At 41.1% G+C, this 21,012-nt stretch overlaps 1 protein-coding gene across 1 annotated transcript in view; it reads right to left on the bottom strand.

Annotated features, from left to right (window-relative positions):
* Positions 1-476: 476 nt before the first annotated feature.
* LOC131927140 (pituitary homeobox 2) overlaps positions 477-21,012 on the bottom strand; it is a 31,955-nt gene continuing 11,419 nt past the window's right edge. The window contains exons 2-3 of the mRNA XM_059282856.1: positions 9,916-10,118; positions 477-2,920 (exon numbers count right to left, since the gene is read on the bottom strand). Coding sequence (XP_059138839.1) covers positions 2,381-2,920; positions 9,916-10,118 — 743 coding nt within the window. The 3' untranslated portion in view covers positions 477-2,380. The remainder of the gene's footprint in view (positions 2,921-9,915; positions 10,119-21,012) is intronic.

Below are 21,012 nucleotides of genomic sequence, written 5' to 3'. Positions count from 1 at the left end.
CATACTATCCTATCAGCATAGCAATGCTAGCACACACTCTCACATACACACACAACACACACACACACAACACATGTACCAGTAAATCATATTTAGCCAATCTAGACATATTTTACATGTAACCATTTAAATCGTGCCTCAAATAGTCAACTGTTTCATCCTGTTAAATGCTTGGCGTGTTCTTGTAATTCTATTCTTATAGGTCAACCCTAAGTATGTTCTATGTTACACAGGTTTTCAGAACTAACACGTGTTTACTAGCAATCAAATATTCATGCGACTTGCGTTTTTGTAAATTTGTTCTCATACTTTAGTTTTCAAATATAACATTTATATAATAAAGTTGTGAATTTAATTTTTTTTTTAAATATTTTGTTGACGTAAATTTGGCATTAATTTATCAAAATAAAGAAATATTAAATTTTAAGGAATGACATGTCGACGTTCCCCCCCCCCCCCCCCCCCCCCCCCGTGATGTATTGTCAACATTAGTACACAATACAATGTGTGAGATTTTAATGGCACAATCAAAAGTAAATTTTACAAAAAAATTATTTTACCTTTCTCAATAATTTTTTTTATTATTTTTATCAATGTACAGTATACATCTCATAATAGAAACGTCTTCAGAAAATCCAATTGACGTTACAAACTTAAAAAGAGTAGTAATTAGTACTAATTAAAGATGGGGAAAAAATTAAATTGTAGTAAGATAGACACATTTGAAGAAAAAAAACGAGTGAAATATATAACAAAATACACACAATTTTTTTTTACAAGAATGGCAAGCTCATGATCTTTGAACCACTGAGGAAGATGAACTGATATGACATCATTTCAACCAGATTACAGGAAACGTAAATACAACAGAGACACGAATACGTCATCGGTGACGTCATGCCTTTGTCATTGGGAAAGAAAATTTAAAATTTCATATACAAAACCTAAGTCATTTACAAGCACAAAATCGTTCAAATGTTCGTGCGCGCACACGTTTGTCCGTGCGTCTGCTGGTGTGTACATGAGTGTGTCCGTGTGTACATCGATGCGTACGCCTCTGTGTACGCCGCACAACGATATTGTTTTAAAGAAAGAAAAAAAAGTTTGTACACAGTTTATAAATGTCATGTTTATATATTCAGCCCTCATTACCCTATCCTTCAAGTGTAGATAACCAAATAGGTTTTCCTATCGTTAGATCAGTGTGCTCGACTTGACCGATCGTTTGGACGATCGTTGAATCACAAAAATGCTCTGGGTGGTCCAGTGTTGTGGGCCCTGCACGGTGGGCCATGCCAGGTGGCCGCTGCACGGTGGCCCGAGTATCCTGGGCCAATATTGTGGCCCGCTTTAGGCCGCGGTAATTAAGATATGGATTTTCTACGTCTTCGCTGGTCATTTGTATATCTGTTATCTGATTATTCTGCTGAGATTTAAAACACAACCTTGAGAATTGATGCTGATATCACCTTAATCCAATCGCCTTCTCGTGAGAGGTGAGTTGATGTTCACAAAATTTCATGTTCAAATTTTGATTTTTATAGCAACTCACAGATGAATTGATATGACTTTTTCAACACATTGTATCGTCTTTTGCGTGCTGACTATGTGTCGCTCTATCCCAACTACACATCCCATTCCCCAATGTCAAGGTCTTATGTTAATGGCCCTAATTCGATCTCTGACAGACCATCTGTATTGATCGACCAAGGGACAGAACCCGCCGTCCTGTATGAATTTGATTATCTCCCCGACGCTGAGTTCTTTCTCCTTTCCAGATTGCGTGACGCTGTTTTCGTTTCACGATCTAAGTTCCGGTTTGCCTTTTTATAGTCATATCAAAAATAATTTGAAAAACAGTTTTTAACTTGTTAGGTGTAATCAACTCAGTTGAGATAGCGTATATTATCAACTTAAATATAATTTGCTGTAGTTTTGAAGGCAGTACTGAAAGCTTTATTTTAAACTTGTTTTTTTTTTTCTAAATCACAAACTGGCAGCGGCGTAGAGTTTTTTTTTAGATGCTGTAAACTATGCAGGCCACAATGGCAGACTTTACCCACAATTCCTAGAGCAAAAAGATGGCGACTCGTGTCTCCAGTTTTTTGTGATGTAATGTCCTCTAACGATTTTTTAAAAATAAAAAATTGTTGCGTGCAGTTAATGTTCCACAGTGGGATGTAACCAAAGCGTCACTTCCGGTGTGTTGCTGACTGCTTCACTGATTGGCTTGTGAGTTGCGCATGCGCAGCTATAAAAAGCTGAGCTCCCGTGGGTCCTGAAGCTTGGCCAGGCTACTGCTGGGGGTGTCGTCCCTCAGGGATGAGCTGGGCGAGGGGTAGGAGGAGTGCGCTGGGGAAGGATAGGGCTGAGGCGTATGTCAAACGGCGGCACCGTTGGTGGCGTACTGGCAGGCAGACAACGTCGGCTGGCGTGACGGCATCGAGGGGTAGGGGAAGGGGGAGGAGTGCGCCTTGGCCTTGAGCCTCAAGGTCGCGATGCTGTTGGTGCACTGGTCACGGTTGTAGAGGTAAGGCGGGGCCGGGGGGCCGTACGGGCAGGTGGCGCCCGGGGAGTTCATGCCCCCGGGTACGCTCCCGCTCCCCATCATGGAAGAGTTGATGCTACTGATGGGCCCCGGGGAGGACGAGAAGCCCCCAAGGGATTGTGTGGACACCACCGACGACAAGTGAGGGTTCACGGGACTGTTCATGTTCATGTTTAGGCCCCACGGGAAGGTTTTGGAGCTGAGGGGGGACGGGACTTTGGCGGCCCAGTTTTGGTAGGGGTAGCCGGTGTAGATCCCGTCATCGAAGGGGGGTTGCATCAAACCGTTGAACTGCGGGCCGAATCCGGTCTTGAATGTCTCCATGTTCCGCTCACGTTTTCTCCACTTGGCCCGTCGGTTCTTGAACCAAACCTGTGGGAGACAGAAACAAATTAGGCTTAATTAAAGCAGCGATAGTTTAGTTCTAATTAATGTCGTTGATGCATCACGTATAAATGTTAAGCAACTTGAACAAAGTGTTAGATCTATAAAAACATTTCATATATATTTATTTGTTATATTTCACATTTAATTATATGTGGTATATTTTCATACACGAGAGAGACATGACATTATAAAGATATTTCACATAATATTTTGTTTATTTTCATACATGAGAAAAATGACATTGAAATCGTCATTTCATAGTTAAAAAGAACACATTATTTTAAACACGCATTTTCTTCCTGAGATACCACAAAGCTCGAGAAATTAAAAATAAATTAATGTTTTTTTTTTACCGCAGGTAACTAAAATAATTACACATATAGGTTATAGCACATCTAGGTTATAGCACATCTAGACGGTCCAAGTCGAATCCTATGATCGACCTTTGATTCTAGCCGCGTCTGTTTTGTACAAGAGTTGCCCAATGTGTCATGGTTTTGGTATTTGATCAAATGTATCAATACTTTTGTGATGTACTAGTGCAAACGTCTAAGTATCATACCGAGACATTGTTTTTTTAGATGAGTTCTTTTGGGTAGACAATGATTTTATAGGAGTACACACTTGGGTAAGATGTGTTTTTTTTATAAATATAAACAAAAGCGTGTTATAGGAATACGAAACAGTCATTTTATCAATCTCGTACACAGTTTTATGAGAACTAGAACATATTTCATATTGACATGACAACACACCACTCTATACAGAATCCAGAGCACACCATTGTGTTAAGTAACTAGACAACACCGTGTCGTCAAGAAGCTCATCGCCATTTTACATCAACCCCAGAACAAGTTGTATTACATATAACAAGAGCAGAGGATCTACCCAGCAGAGTATCGTACACAAGCGCTGATATTTGCCGCCAATATTTTTTGATCAGGCGATGTCTGCTGATGTGGTTAGGGCAGGATCGATACCTCTGATGGGCCGCCCGGTTCTGACAGCGTCATTAAGATCTTGTAGCGATAACCGCCCCTGATTCTAAAGTTAATTTAGATCAGGGTTTGATCCGAATCAGGGTATGGAATTTAATTTTTTCATGACGTGGTGGAGTATTGACATACACCAGGCATGCTGAACGGTGTGTTTGTTTTATGCTGGATGGAAATGTTTGCTGGACGCAACTTGACGTTTATCAGTGTTGGCCTGGGTCCATGCTAGACGCAGACGTAATGGACACACATGACTGGACACAGCAGAATGGACACGCCTCAGAGAGCGGATCTGATCCGATGTCTACACTCACGCGAAAGTGAAGTTCGCATTTTACCCCCACCACACGACAGTTCACAAATCAGGTACACATGAAAGGGTCGACATAAGCCGGATGTCGCAGATAAATTGACCGACTTAATCCAAAATCACAGATTAAAAGATCGAAGTCATCAGAGCTGTTGATCCCAGGTGAGTTACATGGGTCGATGGACAACAGTCAGGTTTGGTGAATCAGTCGATGGACAACAGTGAGGTTTGGTGAATCAGTCGATGGACAACAGTGAGGTTTGGTGAATCAGTCGATGGACAACAGTGAGGTTTGGTGAATCAGTCGATGGACAACAGTGAGGTTTGGTGAATCAGTCGATGGACAACAGTCAGGTTTGGTGAATCAGTCGATGGACAACAGTCAGGTTTGGTGAATCAGTCGATGGACAACAGTCAGGTTTGGTGAATCAGTCGATGGACAACAGTGGGGTTTGGTGAATCAGTCGATGGACAACAGTCAGGTTTGGTGAATCAGTCGATGGACAACAGTCAGGTTTGGTGAATCAGTCGATGGACAACAGTGGGGTTTGGTGAATCAGTCGATGGACAACAGTCAGGTTTGGTGAATCAGTCGATGGACAACAGTCAGGTTTGGTGAATCAGTCGATGGACAACAGTCAGGTTTGGTGAATCAGTCGATGGACAACAGTTAGGTTTGGTGAATCAGTCGATGGACAACAGTGAGGTTTGGTGAATCAGTCGATGGACAACAGTGAGGTTTGGTGAATCAGTCGATGGACAACAGTCAGGTTTGGTGAATCAGTCGATGGACAACAGTGAGGTTTGGTGAATCAGTCGATGGACAACAGTCAGGTTTGGTGAATCAGTCGATGGACAACAGTCAGGTTTGGTGAATCAGTCGATGGACAACAGTCAGGTTTGGTGAATCAGTCGATGGACAACAGTGGGGTTTGGTGAATCAGTCGATGGACAACAGTCAGGTTTGGTGAATCAGTCGATGGACAACAGTCAGGTTTGGTGAATCAGTCGATGGACAACAGTGGGGTTTGGTGAATCAGTCGATGGACAACAGTCAGGTTTGGTGAATCAGTCGATGGACAACAGTCAGGTTTGGTGAATCAGTCGATGGACAACAGTCAGGTTTGGTGAATCAGTCGATGGACAACAGTTAGGTTTGGTGAATCAGTCGATGGACAACATTGAGGTTTGGTGAATCAGTCGATGGACAACAGTTAGGTTTGGTGAATCAGTCGATGGACAACAGTCAGGTTTGGTGAATCAGTCGATGGACAACAGTGAGGTTTGGTGAATCAGTCGATGGACAAACAGTTAGTGAGGTTTGGTGAATCAGACGTAAGACAAACAGTTAAGTTTAGTATTTGTAGCGAAACTTTTGATACATTAGTTTAAACAAAAACAGTAAAGTTTAGTTTTTGTAGCGAAACCTTTGCTACATTAGTCTAAACACAAACAGTAAAGTTTAGTATTTGTAGCGAAACTTTTGATACATTAGTCTAAACACAAACTGTAAAGTTTAGTATTTGTAGCGAAACTTTTGATACATTAGTCTAAACACAAACAGTAAAGTTTAGTTTTTGAATGCGAAACCTTTGCTACATTAGTCTAAAGACAAACAATAAAGTTTAGTATTTGTAGCGAAACTTTTGTTACATTAATCGAACGATAGGTTTAGTATTTATATCGAAACTTAAAATTTAACAAACGAAAAAAAATTCAAACTACAATGAGCATAACCTGATAAATTGTCTTTCGACTATCCCAATGTTATATTTAATAGTTTAGTAGTAATATTTTGAACAGTAGAATTGTTGTAAAACAATAATTGTTTTTAAAGGAATTAAAATATAATGTATTTATATAATTTTTTGTGATATTCGATTACGTTTATTTTATAATGAAGACGGTTATATTAGACCTTTTTAAAGAAATGAAATAGCCGACATGAAATGTGGTGGAGTGAGAGTGGGATCAAAATAGAAGGCTATGATGTGAACTCATCTACAACTTACGGCAGCGCTTGATAAAATAGGTCATGCACCAACCCAAATGACAGGGTCCAAACGATAGGTCCCACCAAACGATAGGTCCCACCAAACCAAACGATAGGATAGGTCCCCCCAAACCAAACGATAGGTCCAACCAAACCAAATGATAGGTCCCACCAAACCAAACGATAGGTCCCACCAAACCAAACGATAGGTCCCACCAAACCAAACGATAGGTCCCACCAAACTAAACAATAGGTCCCACCAAACCAAACGATAGGATAGGTCCCACCAAACCAAACGATAGGTCCTACCAAACCAAACGATAGGTCCCACCAAACCAAACGATAGGTCCCACCAAACTAAACAATAGGTCCCACCAAACCAAACGATAGGATAGGTCCCACCAAATCAAACGATAGGTCCAACCAAACCAAATGATAGGTCCCACCATCCAAACGATAGGTCCCACCAAACTAAACGATAGGTCCCACCAAACCAAACGATAGGTCCCACCAAACGATAGGTCCCATCAGACCAAACGATAGGTCCAACCAAACCAAACGATAGGTCCCACCAAACTAAACGATAGGTCCCACCAAACCAAACGATAGGTCCCACCAAACGATAGGTCCCACCAAACCAAACGATAGGTCCCACCAAACTAAACGATAGGTCCCACCAAACCAAACGATAGGTCCCACCAAACGATAGGTCCCATCAGACCAAACGATAGGTCCAACCAAACCAAACGATAGGTCCCACCAAACTAAACGATAGGTCCCACCAAACCAAACGATAGGTCCCACCAGACCAAACGATAGGTCCCACCAGACCAAACGATAGGTCCCACCAAACGATAGGTCCCACCAAACGATAGGTCCCACCAAACCAAACGATAGGTCCCACCAAACCAAACGCTAGGTCCCACCAAACCAAAGGATAGGTCCCACCAAACCAAACGATAGGTCCCACTAAACCAAACGATAGGTCCCACCAAACGATAGGTCCCACCAAACGATAGGTCCCACCAAACGATAGGTCCCACCAAACCAAACGATAGGTCCCACCCAGGCCCATCTGGCATGTTGGTAGCCGTGTGAGTCTAATTTTGGCCAGGTACGTTTGGGTGTGTAATCAGACTGTTTGTCACCACGGCAAATCAACAGAGAGGGTACCTGGTCTGACTGTAAATGTGATGGTAGGTTTGTGGATGTGTGTGTGTGGTGTGTGTGGGGGGGGGGGGGGGGAGTAGGGGTGTGAGGGGGGTTGATAATGGGGGTGGTAAATGACACCAGAGGGAGTCCAGTCAGACTGCTAATATAGAGGGGGTGGGGGTGTGGCGAAGACAACGAGAGCAGAAAGTTTTGATTGACAACAAATTCAACTCTTCGAAAGAAAAAAAAAATTAAGCGTTCACAGACAACAAATTGAAGTCTTCCACAAACAACAAATTGAAGTTTCCGAAGGCAACAAATTGAAGTCTTCCACAAACAACTAATTAAAGTTTCCACAGACAACAAATTAAAACCTACAGCAAACAATATAATAATAGTGTCGCATAATTTACATCTGTCATAATGCCGTGTGCTTGAAGCCAGTGTCAGGATACTCTTATGGAGGACTGACACGTCACAACGATTGAAGGTGACACCAAATTTTTGTGACACATCACAACAGTTGAGGATCACACCAAATTGATGTGACACTTCAAACGAGTTGTTTATTTAATTTAAAATTGAAATCGTTGTAAAGCTGTTTAAAAAAAATCTTTTACAAAAATTTATATTAATACAACATCTTGAGTCAGTTTACGTTTTAGTAGTTTAGTATATAACTAAGTAAACTAACAACATTGTGTTTTACGTTTTGTTAGATTTACATTAGATTGAATAAACTACATTTTTAATTAACTTTATTGAATGTATCTTTCTGAAGAAAAAAAAGTATTAAAAAATCGAGGAAGACAAACAAGAAGACATTCCCCATAAGAGATACAAATCGAGATACAAAAAAAAATGGAGAAAAAAAAACGAGGAAAACAAATTAAAATTGCAAAGTTAATCAGCATTCTAGCCCAAAGACCCGAGCCCAGTAGACTCGCGGTCTCACCTGAACACCCTACCTTATCAATCGGTGCGCAGGGACTTGTCAAATTGTTTCAACTATTCAAAGCCTACAGTCAACAATAGGATCCGCTCGGGTTTCGGGTCTGTTAGTTTAGGCTTTGGTTTAAGTTATGCTTACACGTACAGCAGGAGTGGAATGTATATCCTTAATTCTCCGCACACGGTAAAACCCCGGCTATAAAACCTGGTTGATAAATTTCCCAGACATGAATGAAGGTTTGAGGTGGGGGTTTTGTATCGAGCTTGAAAGTACCGGTTTTTGTGAGGGGTATGAGTTACATGTGTAATTAGGTGAGACGTTAAGAGTGCTATACAACATCGGGTGTGTTGTGTTACATAACTTTTGGCGTGTTGTGCTACATAGAATGGGGTGTGTTGTGCCATACAGCATAAGGTGTGTTGTGCTATATAACATGTGTGTTGTGGTACACAGCATAAGGTGTGTTGTGCTATATAACATGTGTGTGTTGTGCTACACAGCATCGGGTGTGTTGTGCTATACATTAGGTGTGTTGTGTTATATAACATGTGTGTGTGTGTTGTGGTACATTGCATTGGGTATGTTTTGTTACACATAATGATGAGTGTTTTCTAAAAGCAGGTTAACTCATCGGGGTTAAGAATTGAGTATGGAAGAGGGGGTGGAGAGTCGAGGGTAGATGTGTTAGACTTAAGCAGATTGCGAATTAGTTTTTGTTAGAGTAAAGGATGGGAAAATAAGTAGATGTATGTGTAGGAGTTCAATACTAATATGTATAGGAGTTGAATGCTAATATATATAGACGTCGTGTTGACTGTTGTATGTGTCGTGTCAATTGTTCCCATCAGTCTGTGTCATGTCGTATGTGTCATGACACAGATGTCGCTTCTAATTTATTAGGCGAAATAAGACCTTGACCCCCACCCCCTTTACCCATACTCTGACCGCAAAAATTAGGAAGACCTAGCACCTACCCTAACCCTTACCCTGACAAACGATGACACCTACCCAAACCCTGACAAACAAACGCTGACACCTACCCTAACCCTGACAAACGCTGACACCTACCCTAACCCTGACAAACGCTGACACCTACCCTAACCCTGACAAACGCTGACACCTACCCTGACCATGACAAACGCTGACACCTACCCTAACCCTGACAAACGCTGACACCTACCCTAACCATGACAAACGCTGACACCTACCCTAACCCTGACAAACGCTGACACCTACCCTAACCCTGACAAACGCTGACACCTACCCTAACCCTGACAAACAAACAAACGCTGACACCTACCCTAACCCTGACAAACGCTGACACCTACCCTAACCCTGACAAACGCTGACACCTACCCTAACCCTGACAAACGCTGACACCTACCCTAACCCTGAAAACGCTGACACCTACCCTAACCCTGAAAACGCTGACACCTACCCTAACCCTGACAAACGCTGACACCTACCCTAACCCTGACAAACGCTGACACCTACCCTAACCCTGACAAACGCTGACACCTACCCTAACCCTGACAAACGCTGACACCTACCCTAACCCTGACAAACGCTGACACCTACCCTAACTCTGGCCTCCGTCAAGTTGGTCCAGGCCGAGATCTCCTCCCGTGTTGCCATGTCCGGGTAACGGTTCCTGGCGAACGTGGCCTCCAGCTCCTGCAGCTGTTGGCTGGTGAAGTGGGTACGTTGGCGTCGTTGGCGCTTCTTCTTCTTGTCGTCATCACAACCGTCGTCTGACTTATTTTTAGAAGCATCGTTAGAATCTGAGGACAGAATAGAACTGATGGTTACAATCTAATAATACAATAGGAATTAGTGAACTATACATACATTCAATGCAAAAAAAAATGCAATCCTTGTACATATAATCCAAACAATATACGGACAATCCAAGCGAAAGACTACTATAAATATAAAATGAGCATCCGTTGTATAAGGTACATATAACAGATACGAGATAAAGAAATATTATTTGGATGCGTGGGTATCTAGGTACGTTGAAGTATAAAAAGTTATTCACATTGAGGTTTTTTTTAAATGATTTTTTTTTACAACATAAAGCAGCTTATTGTTTCAAATATGCGTATTTCATAGGTCAATCACTGGCCGGAAAAAGTCCCGTATCTTCAATCATGTGTCCATAACTATCGGAACCGTGCCGTATTTTTATTCGTCGTAAGATGTAGCGAAATAGTGTAATATCGCATGTGTCATTTGACAGAAGAATATTTCCATTACTACATAAGTTTTATCATGTATCAAGGTAGTGTCAGATGTACATGTGTGTATTGTCACTGTGTAGTATAAAATAGAGCCATGTTTACCATTCTGTTGACCAGTGTGTTGAACAATGTCATACCTACAGTTGTCGTTCTTTGTGGTGTAACCGTAACACAGTTACCTTCTGTCGATCTAGGTTTGGGTCTAGTGCCGTCAAGTCCGCTAGAATTAGCTCTAGTATTTTAAAGCACAGGTTGACTGTGGCAAGTCTCAGATTAGCTCTAGTATTTTAAAACACAGGTTGATATTGGCAAGTCTCAGATTAGCTCTAGTATTTTAAAACACAGGTTGATTGTGCAGTCGGCAAGTCTCAGATTTAGTCCTTAATTGTCTACCGTATCGTGTTTGTAACTTGAGATCCTTTACGGTCGATTTGCTTTCTGCTTGTGTGATTTGTTGCTTTATTTGTGTATACAGTATTAAAATACTTGTGGTTTTAAATTAGGTAAACAGCAGTGCGAGAAGGGAATGGTGTAGTAAAATGTAGAGGACATACAAATTGAAAAAAATAAAAATTAATTAACGAACTAGTGCACCGATAAACAACAATTAAATGAAGCCATAAACTATAGGCTATTATAAATCTAAATACTTCATTTCTTAAAGGCCTTTTAAATCACAATTTAAAAAAAGAATTTAGCAAGTGTATTATTAAATAGATAATTTATTACGCGCGAAACATATTAGAAAAAAAGATATAGGCCTACGCGACGTGTATTGTGTGTAGTGTTATATTTACGAATGTAGATAATGTACATAATATACTACTTTATAGACCCTTAGTGTTCTTTAGAATAGTTCCTTTACTGAGTATTTAGAAAAGTATATCTTCCACTGTATGTAAAAAAAAATCTCGGTATATCTGGATCAGCGATATAACAGAAAGCAGAGAGTCACTGACGCGTGTCAATACAGTTCCACTTGACTGAATCGCTTTATCAATAGTCCAATGTTTATAATGGCAACTTTCGATTGGGGGTAAGTCACTAAGTTAGTATTTGTTTAATGTGATGATAGCCACTTTACATAGGGGGGTGGGGGGGGGGTAGGTCACAACGGTAAGTTAGTATTTGTTTAATGTGATGATAGCCACTTTACATAGGGGGGTGGGTAAGTCACTAAGTTAGTATTTGTTTAATGTGATGATAGCCACATTAGGTGGGCGGAGGGTAAGTCACAGCGGTAAGTTAGTATTGTTTACTGTTAGCCACTTTAGGTAGAGGGTAATTCACAAAGTTAAGTTAGTATTAATTAAGTGTGATGATAGCCACTTTATACAGGAGGGTAAGCCACAAAATTAAGTAAGTTGGTTAAAAATGCGACTCAAGGTACTCTTGACTAGGGTCTAATGATGTTCGATATCAAAACTAACGACACTGAACTAGTTTTAACTAGTTGCTAATCAAAACTAGCGACACTAAACTAGTTTTAACTAGTTGCTAATCAAAACTAACGACACTAAACTAGTTTTAATTAGTTGCTAATCAAAACTAACGACACTAAACTAGTTTTAATTAGTTGCTAATCAAAACTAACGACACTAAACTAGTTTTAATTAGTTGCTAATCAAAACTAACGACACTGAACTAGTTTTAATTAGTTGCTAATCAGATAGTTGTATCAATATACAGTTAGCTTGTGGGATTTCAATTGGTTTATTTTTTTAAAATGATTTCGGAGTAGTGTCCCTACGATAACGGATAAGGTGGACACACCCAAAGTTCCCCATTACCTTCAACCATCCTGCTTAGTTCAACCATCCTACTTTCTACAACCTATTTGGTTCAACCATCCTACAACCATCCTACTTTGTTTAAATTGATAAAATACGGGTGTTGTGCACATATATTAACTTAACACAACCAATATTGATTTAAAAGGCTTGTAATTTTTCATTAGCTGATAATCACAAATTGTTGTCATTATTCCACCACCCCCATCTTTCGCTACAACTTTAAGCCTTGGCTTACAAATATGGGGGACGACTCTACTGTATTTTCATCAGCAATGACGCAGGTAATCATTAAAACATGCGCTTAGCTTAGAAAATAGAAGGGTGGCTTACAAAATACAAAACGTTCTTAGATTTGTTGTGACGAACTGCGACAGATTGCTAACTAGCGATTATTTGAAACTGGAAAATCGATTTTAAATTTAGATGTAGAAATATTGCTAGCACTAGATTTAAAATTCTGGTTTAAAGATTATATAGATCTCTGCTAGCATTAGATTTAAAACTTTAATTTAAAGATTTTGTAGAACTGTTGTTGGCAATAGAATTAAAACTCTGGTTTAAAGAATGTGTAGATCTCTGCTAGAACTAGATTTAAAACTTTGTTTTACAAATTATGGTGAGCTGTCTCTAGTACTAGATTTAAAACTTTACTTTAAAGATTTTATAAAACTGTCGTGGGCACTACATTTTCATGTTGAGCTAATCGCTAGCACCTATTTAAAACTCTGGTTTAAAGATTATGTAGAACTGTCGTTAGCTCTAGATCGAAAAGTTTCGTTTGAAGATATTGTAGATCTGTGCTAGCACTAGATTTAAAACTTTGGTTCCAAGATTATGTAGAGCTGTCGCTGGCACCAGATTTAGAATTTCGGTTAAAAGATTATGTAGATCTGTGCTGGCACTAGATTTAGAATTAAGGTGATAGGAAGCTCCCAGCTGTCGTCCCTCCATCAATAGAGCAGAGCCTGAGCGTCACGCATGACACGACTTCACGCTTCATTTCTCCAATAACCTGTCGCCCTCCCACCCAACGGTCGCCCTCCCACCCAACGCTCAAACGTTTCACTTCAGTCCTCATCAGACAGGACAATGTAATGAGCCAGGAGTCATTACGGCAGGTAGCAGGCGACACAGTGACGCCTGGACAGGCTGTTGCAGGCATTCACGTGTGAAACGTCAGGTTAATAAAGAAAATATGTGAACGTGACGTCGAGATAAAACTCACACAATATATCTCATGTCTACACCCCTAGTAGTTCGTCATGTAATGAGTGAACCAGAGTAGGCAAAACGTGATAGTGTGTCGCTTTATGAAGTGAGCACTAAACTATGACATCGGTTGTATATATCGTCGCAACAACATACACCAATTTATAGCAGGCTACATCCACACCTGTATCCGATATTGCCGCCTGCTATGCAGGATATATAAGTAACTACAAAGGTTGTACGTAGCCGAGGTCACAGGTAACTAAAGTACATGTAACTTGTTCTATTTATAGATCATGCAAATCTAGATGAGATCGTCTCAACATATTTTTTCATGCCATTGTAGTGTATATATCGTCATTGAAATCGTTAAGCCCGAGTGTTGTTCAAGTAGATAATGAATTCGCTTCTAACTTCCACAATTGGCCTTGTTGAAATTCTACCCCATAACGATTAGCCACAGGACTTACGAGGGTCGTGATTTCGTCGGGAAAAAACTCACTGTTGTATTTTTATTGACTCCTGACTACATCGTACACTACATGGAGACGGTAAAATAACGTCTAATTAAATTTCAGCCATTTGTTTAGTTCTCTAATAGACCATTTGGTTAGTTCTATACTAGACCTATTGTTTAGTTCTATACTAGACCATTTGTTTAGGTTGAACTAGTCATTGGACAATCCACGAAACTGTGTCGTCTGCGACAATGCCAGAATCAGCTCGGCCCGTGGCTCGTTAGATTTCTAGCAGACGTGCGACTTGACGGCAACAAGCTCACGAATTAGGATAGCATCTATCTGTGATGGCCGCCCATTGCCCGCGGGTCGGGGATGGCGAGAAACCTGGCCACAAACAATGTGTAGCGACGGGCTGACTGGCACACACAGCACATCAAAGACGCGGCGAACAGCACCGGCCGCGCTATCTGCCTGCCATCTTTCGTAACACTGTGCTACATTTTTTTTTCTTCAATTAAAAAAACTGGAGATTGTATTCAAGTTGACTTCATCCAGGGTCCATTATTATTTTAAAACCTTATTTATTCCCCCACTGAGGTGTGCTGTCTCAGATGGGGGGTGGGGGAGGGGGTGGGGGAGGGGGTGGGGGAGGCTCGGGCTTGGAGCTCTGCTTTGAAGATCACAGGTAGACCGAAGAGATCGATAACAATCAGCTAGCTCCACCCCCCCCCCCCCACCCCCCGTCCCGACTGATTTCCTACTCCTGAATGGTGGGAAAACAAAAATGATGTTATTTGCTTAATTTCGTTCCGCTTCATTGGTTTATCGGCCTACTTTCTGTGGGGGCTCTAAAGTGTGTGTGTTGCGGGTACTTTAAAAGTATTTGGGGATATTTTTAAAGAGCAGAGTTGTAGTGGCAAGTACATGAGGGCATAAGTTGATGTAAGAGTCAGAAGGGCAGAACTTTAAAAGATCACAAAGGGTGGAGTATTAAATTTTCTCGCAATGTTGGCATTTTGATGAAACCGCCGAAAGACGAAATTAAAATTATAACTGTAAGCACCGTCATCCATAAAACTTAAACTTTCTATTCAAACAAGAAATGTAATACGAAAACAGAAACACGGCCGTTTATAAACCCCTCGTCGTATTTGTAGACCTCTTAGGGTTAGAAAAAACTGAAATTTAAAAAAAAAATTACCTCCCTTTAAATGAAAGAACGAAAAAAAAATTCGCCATCCGATATGGTAAACAACAATCAAGATGCTCAAATTACTGTGGTTTAATTAATTAATCCGTCAAACTGCGGTAGGTAGATTCCATTTTTTAATCATACGAAACCATGCGAACATGCTAAAACTACGCCCCAACTAGGTGCCCAAATTTGAGCCAGTTCTGCGCATGACGGCTAGCCAGCTTCCTGTTTGTGTAGTATCATCATTCGCCTTCCGTGGCGCATCTTGTCTACATTCGCCTGCGCGATCAAACAGCAGCCACTTTTTTTAGACTGTGGGAATTCCCCAACTTTCGACACTTCCGGAGCAGTCCAAACAATTTTTGACAAAAAATGTATCCGTACATTTCTGTTCTCTTTCATGTGCTAAAGTTACATGCAACTCTTAAAAAGCTATAATTAGTAGTCAGTACACATTTGTGGGGTATATATATATATATATATATATATATATATATATATATATATATATATATATATATATATATATTATATATATATATATATATATATATATATATATATATATATATTTGTGATTGTGATTATTCTGCGGTGTGAGAAAATATAGATAAATGATAAATGGGTGCACGATTTAACGAAGGGGTGGGGGGGGGGGGGGGGTGGGGGGGGGGGGGGTTGCTGAACTGACATATAGTCGCAAACGAAGAATCGATACAAAATTAAGCGACCAAATATTTAACTGCCAGTAAAATCATATTGGGAGAAATCGATACCGAGTAGATCGATATGTCCTATCCCGCGGCTAACGATACAGTTATCTGTTGACTTTCATCCGGCAGAGCAGGATGTATGTATGTGTGTCTTTGTAGGTGTGTGTGGAGGCTTATGTTTCGTGTAGTGTGTGTGTGTGGGGGGGGGTGGCGTATGGATGCGTGTACGGGTGTGTTTGCGTAAGAGTGTATGTGTGTGTGTGTGTGTTTGTGTATGTGTGTATGTGTGTGTGTGTGTTTGTGTTTTGTCCTATCATGCGTTGTTCAACAGGACACTTTAAACAAAAATATGATCTAACATTACTCCTTTTAGAAACCAAACGGTCTTCGCGAACCGGTCGACACCAACCGGTCGACACTAACAGGTCGGCACCAACCGGTCGACATTAACCGGTCGGCTCCAACCGGTCCCTAACTCTATCAGGAGCCGGCGAGTCGCTTCCCTTTCCCCAGTGACCAGATGAAGCATGGGACCCACTCAGGCAGAACGGCAATAACACATCCCAGAATTCATCAGGACTCACAACCCTCCAGTAGCTTCCCTTCTCATTCGATTGCTTCCCCTTTCAGCACCAATGTAGTACACTCCATTTCTTCAAGGGGAGACTAGTCAAATACAACGCAATATTTCGACGAGAATTGTAAATAGCTGTTGTGTTAGGCTGATGTTTTAGAACTTTTCTTTTGATTTTATGGTGTATGTTTGAATTAATATTGTAGTTTTGTGAGTGATGTATTTGTATTGAGTTAAATTTTGTGACGAAGTAATTTGTGAAGGAATTTTTTTTTACGTGACGTAGTACTCAAGTTTGTGTAGGCTAGGTTTGATGACGTAATAGTCTATGCAGGCAATTTTATAAATGACGTAGTACTCAGGTTTGTATAGCCGAGGTTTGATGAATTTGTAGTCAAGCTCGCGAAGGCAATGTTTCATGACGTAGTACACAGGTTTGTATGGCCGAGGTTTGATGACGTTATAGTCAACTCGTGTAGGCAAGGTTTCATGACGTAGTACACAGGTTTGTGTACTAACCAGACGCCATGACTGAACACGCGTCCAATGTCGTCCCGAGCAAGATGTCATTGTTAGCACCGGCTGACCCCTGACGACACACTGACATGACGAAGCAGGCTGACAATGTGTCTCTCGGAGCCGATTTGTTTCTAAACTGTTTCGAATCGTTACGTTCATTTCATGCTTAACCTGGCTGGGGAACATTCGACGTTCTCTGAATTTAACTTTGGTTTAACTTTGGTTTAACTTTAACCTTGTCTTCAATTGTAAATGTGGACGTCATTGAGTCGCATGGCTTACCAGACATGCGTAAAAAATGTTTATTTTAAAATTGATTAATTCTTTTTTTAATTACGCAGTTAATGTAGGCCTACATTACAAATATATTGGCGTGAGTTATAAATAGCTACAAATGATTCTTAGATCACAGACCGGCGCACATCACGTGGTACAAGCCGTCTGCTGTTGCTGTTGACATCTGCTGAAAATATCTCCAATATTATTTATTGCACAATCTCCACGCTCGTGTCTCTCCCACTAGAGTGACTGCCCCTGGGGCGAGAGGCTGTGACGTCATTTGTGATGACCGCGTTATGTTATATTGCTGCGTTCTGCTTTCCTGCGTCTCGCTGTAAGTTCTAGAACTTAAGTTCTGAGTTCTGTGTGGGCAGTTGGTCATAAGGCACTGGACTGTCGAATGAGCAATTTTATTGAGCTTGCTGGACATCAAGTGGAAGAATGTGAGCACTATATTGACTAGGAATCTGGACCCCCATCCAGAATGTAGGTCGTTGTGTCGTCAATATTGCACGGTCTCCAGTAAACATGTATGACTTACCAGCAATGTCTCATGAAACAGTTGTAGGCGTCAACAGATTATAGCAACGCTCTGTTTTGCTTATCACAAAACTGCTACATTAGGCAAAACATTAAAATAGATTATGTAGGTGTACGAGAGTAATGTCTTTGTAGCGAGTTTCTTTTTTAATAAGCTTAAATTAGATCTGCTTGTAAAGAAACATGTCTAAAACTAATAAGCAAATTTTAATTTTAGAGAAAAATACAGGATTTCATTTTTTAAATTGCGCAGGGCTAATCAAAAGCGCCAAACTCTCGTACAAATTACAGATGGGTAACATTATAAACTTTGAGGTTTCAAGACGCTTTAATTAGGGGTGAGTCTTTCACGAGCCATGCACCCTAGCCTCATTAAAACTATTACGTGACATCAGAGCTGCACCACGGAGGAGATCCCCCCCCCCCTCAGTGGACGGGGGTGGGCAGGTAGTTTTAAAATCCGGACGAAATAAATACCGGAGAGTCTGGTCTAGATTACACTGTAACACTGGGAATAGGACAAATGGGCCAGAACTCTTGCTGGAAAATTCTTCATATTTGTTGCGTCGTGTGTGGGCTAAAGCTATTCAGTGAAATTTTATCTAAGCTAAGCACACTTTTATTTCTTGATTGCTTTTGCCTCTTTGACTTTATTATCCTGTACTGGTGTGTTTCTGTCTTATTTTTAGACAAGCCTAATTAGATACGCTATTGTAATTTGTAGATGCTATACGCTATTGTAATATGTAGATACTATTGCACAAAATATTAGGGCGTTATTCAGGCAACACGCCCTTTCTACAGCAGTATTCTCACTTCCGACTAGTTTCTTTCAGGCATCTCTGGGCTGGGGGTGGGGCGGCTCAAAGCGGGTCTAACGACCCACCCCTGATCCAAATTTAAATTATAAAATATATACTTCAACCCTGGAAATTTTAGTCTGCCCACCCCTCCCGAAACTGTCAGGTTCCCGGTTGACATTTTATATATATATATATATATATATATATATATATATATATATATATATATATATATATATATATATATATATATATATATATATATATACATATATATATATATATATATATACATATATATATATATATATATATATATATATATATATATATATATATAATGTATGTATGAAGGCGGCAGCAGGCACGAGTCCACCCTGTATGTCTGCAGGACGTCTAGCCTCATGTAACCGCCAAAACTGCTACGTTACGTCTGCCAGAAAGACCTCAGCCGGAACTAGAAATCTCGCAAGTCACTGCGAAGTTGCTAACGTCTTTAAAATTGTTTTCCGTCGCTTGGCGCTTCAATATTCCGCCGGTAGGCAGGCCGCAGGCAGGCGCCACACGGAACGTTATGTGGAAGATGGCGGAGCAGGTCTGACGCAGACGTGTGAGACAGGGCTCTCCTGTTACATACGGATGAGAGCCCGTTCTAGAGTGTACGGCACAGGGGTCTGGTAATCTAAATCTGGATTAACTATCACCAGCATACGAGCTGTTATAACACAAGACAATTCTAGACGTTTCACAAATTTTAGGATGATTGAAAAATTTTGAATCTCTAATGAGATTTAGGATGTCTGTTTCATGTTTCGTAAAACTTTTTTTTTTTGCTAAAGTAAAAAATCTTTTACGCTTTGATTGCTTTATTTTATTTGAATGCTGAGTTAGGGATCTGATTATTATTGGGGGGGGGGGGGGGCTACTTCTATTTGTAATGCCATTAATAAATATGGCTTGTAAATTCCTACTACAGATGTGGTCAGTCTAGTGTCCGTTCAAAGCCACGGATAGGTGGGGAGCTAAGGTCAATGCCACAGCTAGGCGGGGAGCTAAGGTCAAAGCTAAAGCTAGGTGGGGAGCTAAGGTCAAAGCTACAGCTAGGTGGGGAGCTAAGGTCAATGCCACGGCTAGGCGGGGAGCTAAGGTCAAAGCTACAGCTAGGTGGGGAGCTAAGGTCAATGCCACGGCTAGGCGGGGAGCTAAGGTCAAAGCTACAGCTAGGTGGGGAGCTAAGGTCAAAGCTACAGCTAGGTGGGGAGCTAAGGTCAATGCCACGGCTAGGCGGGGAGCTAAGGTCAAAGCTACAGCTAGGTGGGGAGCTAAGGTCAATGCCACGGCTAGGCGGGGAGCTAAGGTCAAAGCTACAGCTAGGTGGGGAGCTAAGGTCAATGCCACGGCTAGGCGGGGAGCTAAGGTCAAAGCTACAGCTAGGTGGGGAGCTAAGGTCAATGCCACGGCTAGGCGGGGAGCTAAGGTCAAAGCTACAGCTAGGTGGGGAGCTAAGGTCAAAGCTACAGCTAGGTCGGGAGCTAAGGTCAATGCCACGGCTAGGTCGGGAGCTAAGGTCAAAGCTACAGCTAGGTGAGGAGCTAAGGTCAATGCCACAGCTAGGTGGGGAGCTAAGGTCAATGCTACAGCTAAGTTCAATTAAAAAAATATGATGTGTCAATGTTTAGTTTATGGACATATATCATTGCATAGCTTTGTGCGCAGGATGATAATTATTGTGGACAATATAAGCATAGACAACCTTAACAACGGGGGTCCATCGATAGCACTTAAATACAGGATAGGAGATGGTTCGACTTCAGTAATGTTAATGACCAACTTAAAGGGCCCACATCATCATGCCAAGATACCCGGTCCTAAATTACCCTGCTTAATCATCTACAGGTATATGCGCACTAAAAAAAATGGCTACTATAGCGATCGCGTAGATCGCAGTACTTTTAACTTGCAACGCCTACGTTTTTCATGTCAACCACGCAACACTTTTAGAAATCTTGCCGCCCAATTATTGAAGTCGCAATTTATTTTGTTCCAGTATCGCCTCCGGTTTTTGAGGTCTTTGATCTTCACCAACAGAAACACATTTTATGGCGCGCAGCCATTTTTTGTGTGATTTTTTTTTCTGCATCTGCCTGACGCCTAAGGGGAGGTAAGGTTTCTGTGGTGTGTACACGGGTAACTCGAGTCAAGGGAAACTACTCACATCATAGGTTCATTGATTCACAGGGCGGAGCCGTGAAGGTATACAAGCACGCTGGGTTAATTGATTGCTGGCGTTTTATTCACCCTATCGCTTTTTGTGATGACCAACGGGTATCAATATTTCAGCTCGGTCCC

The sequence above is a fragment of the Physella acuta genome, unplaced genomic scaffold (genome assembly GCF_028476545.2).
Source record: "Physella acuta isolate Inbredline_101_S28 unplaced genomic scaffold, ASM2847654v3 ptg001377l, whole genome shotgun sequence".
Lineage (NCBI taxonomy): Eukaryota > Metazoa > Mollusca > Gastropoda > Physidae > Physella > Physella acuta.
This window is presented reverse-complemented; position numbering and strand designations above follow the sequence as displayed.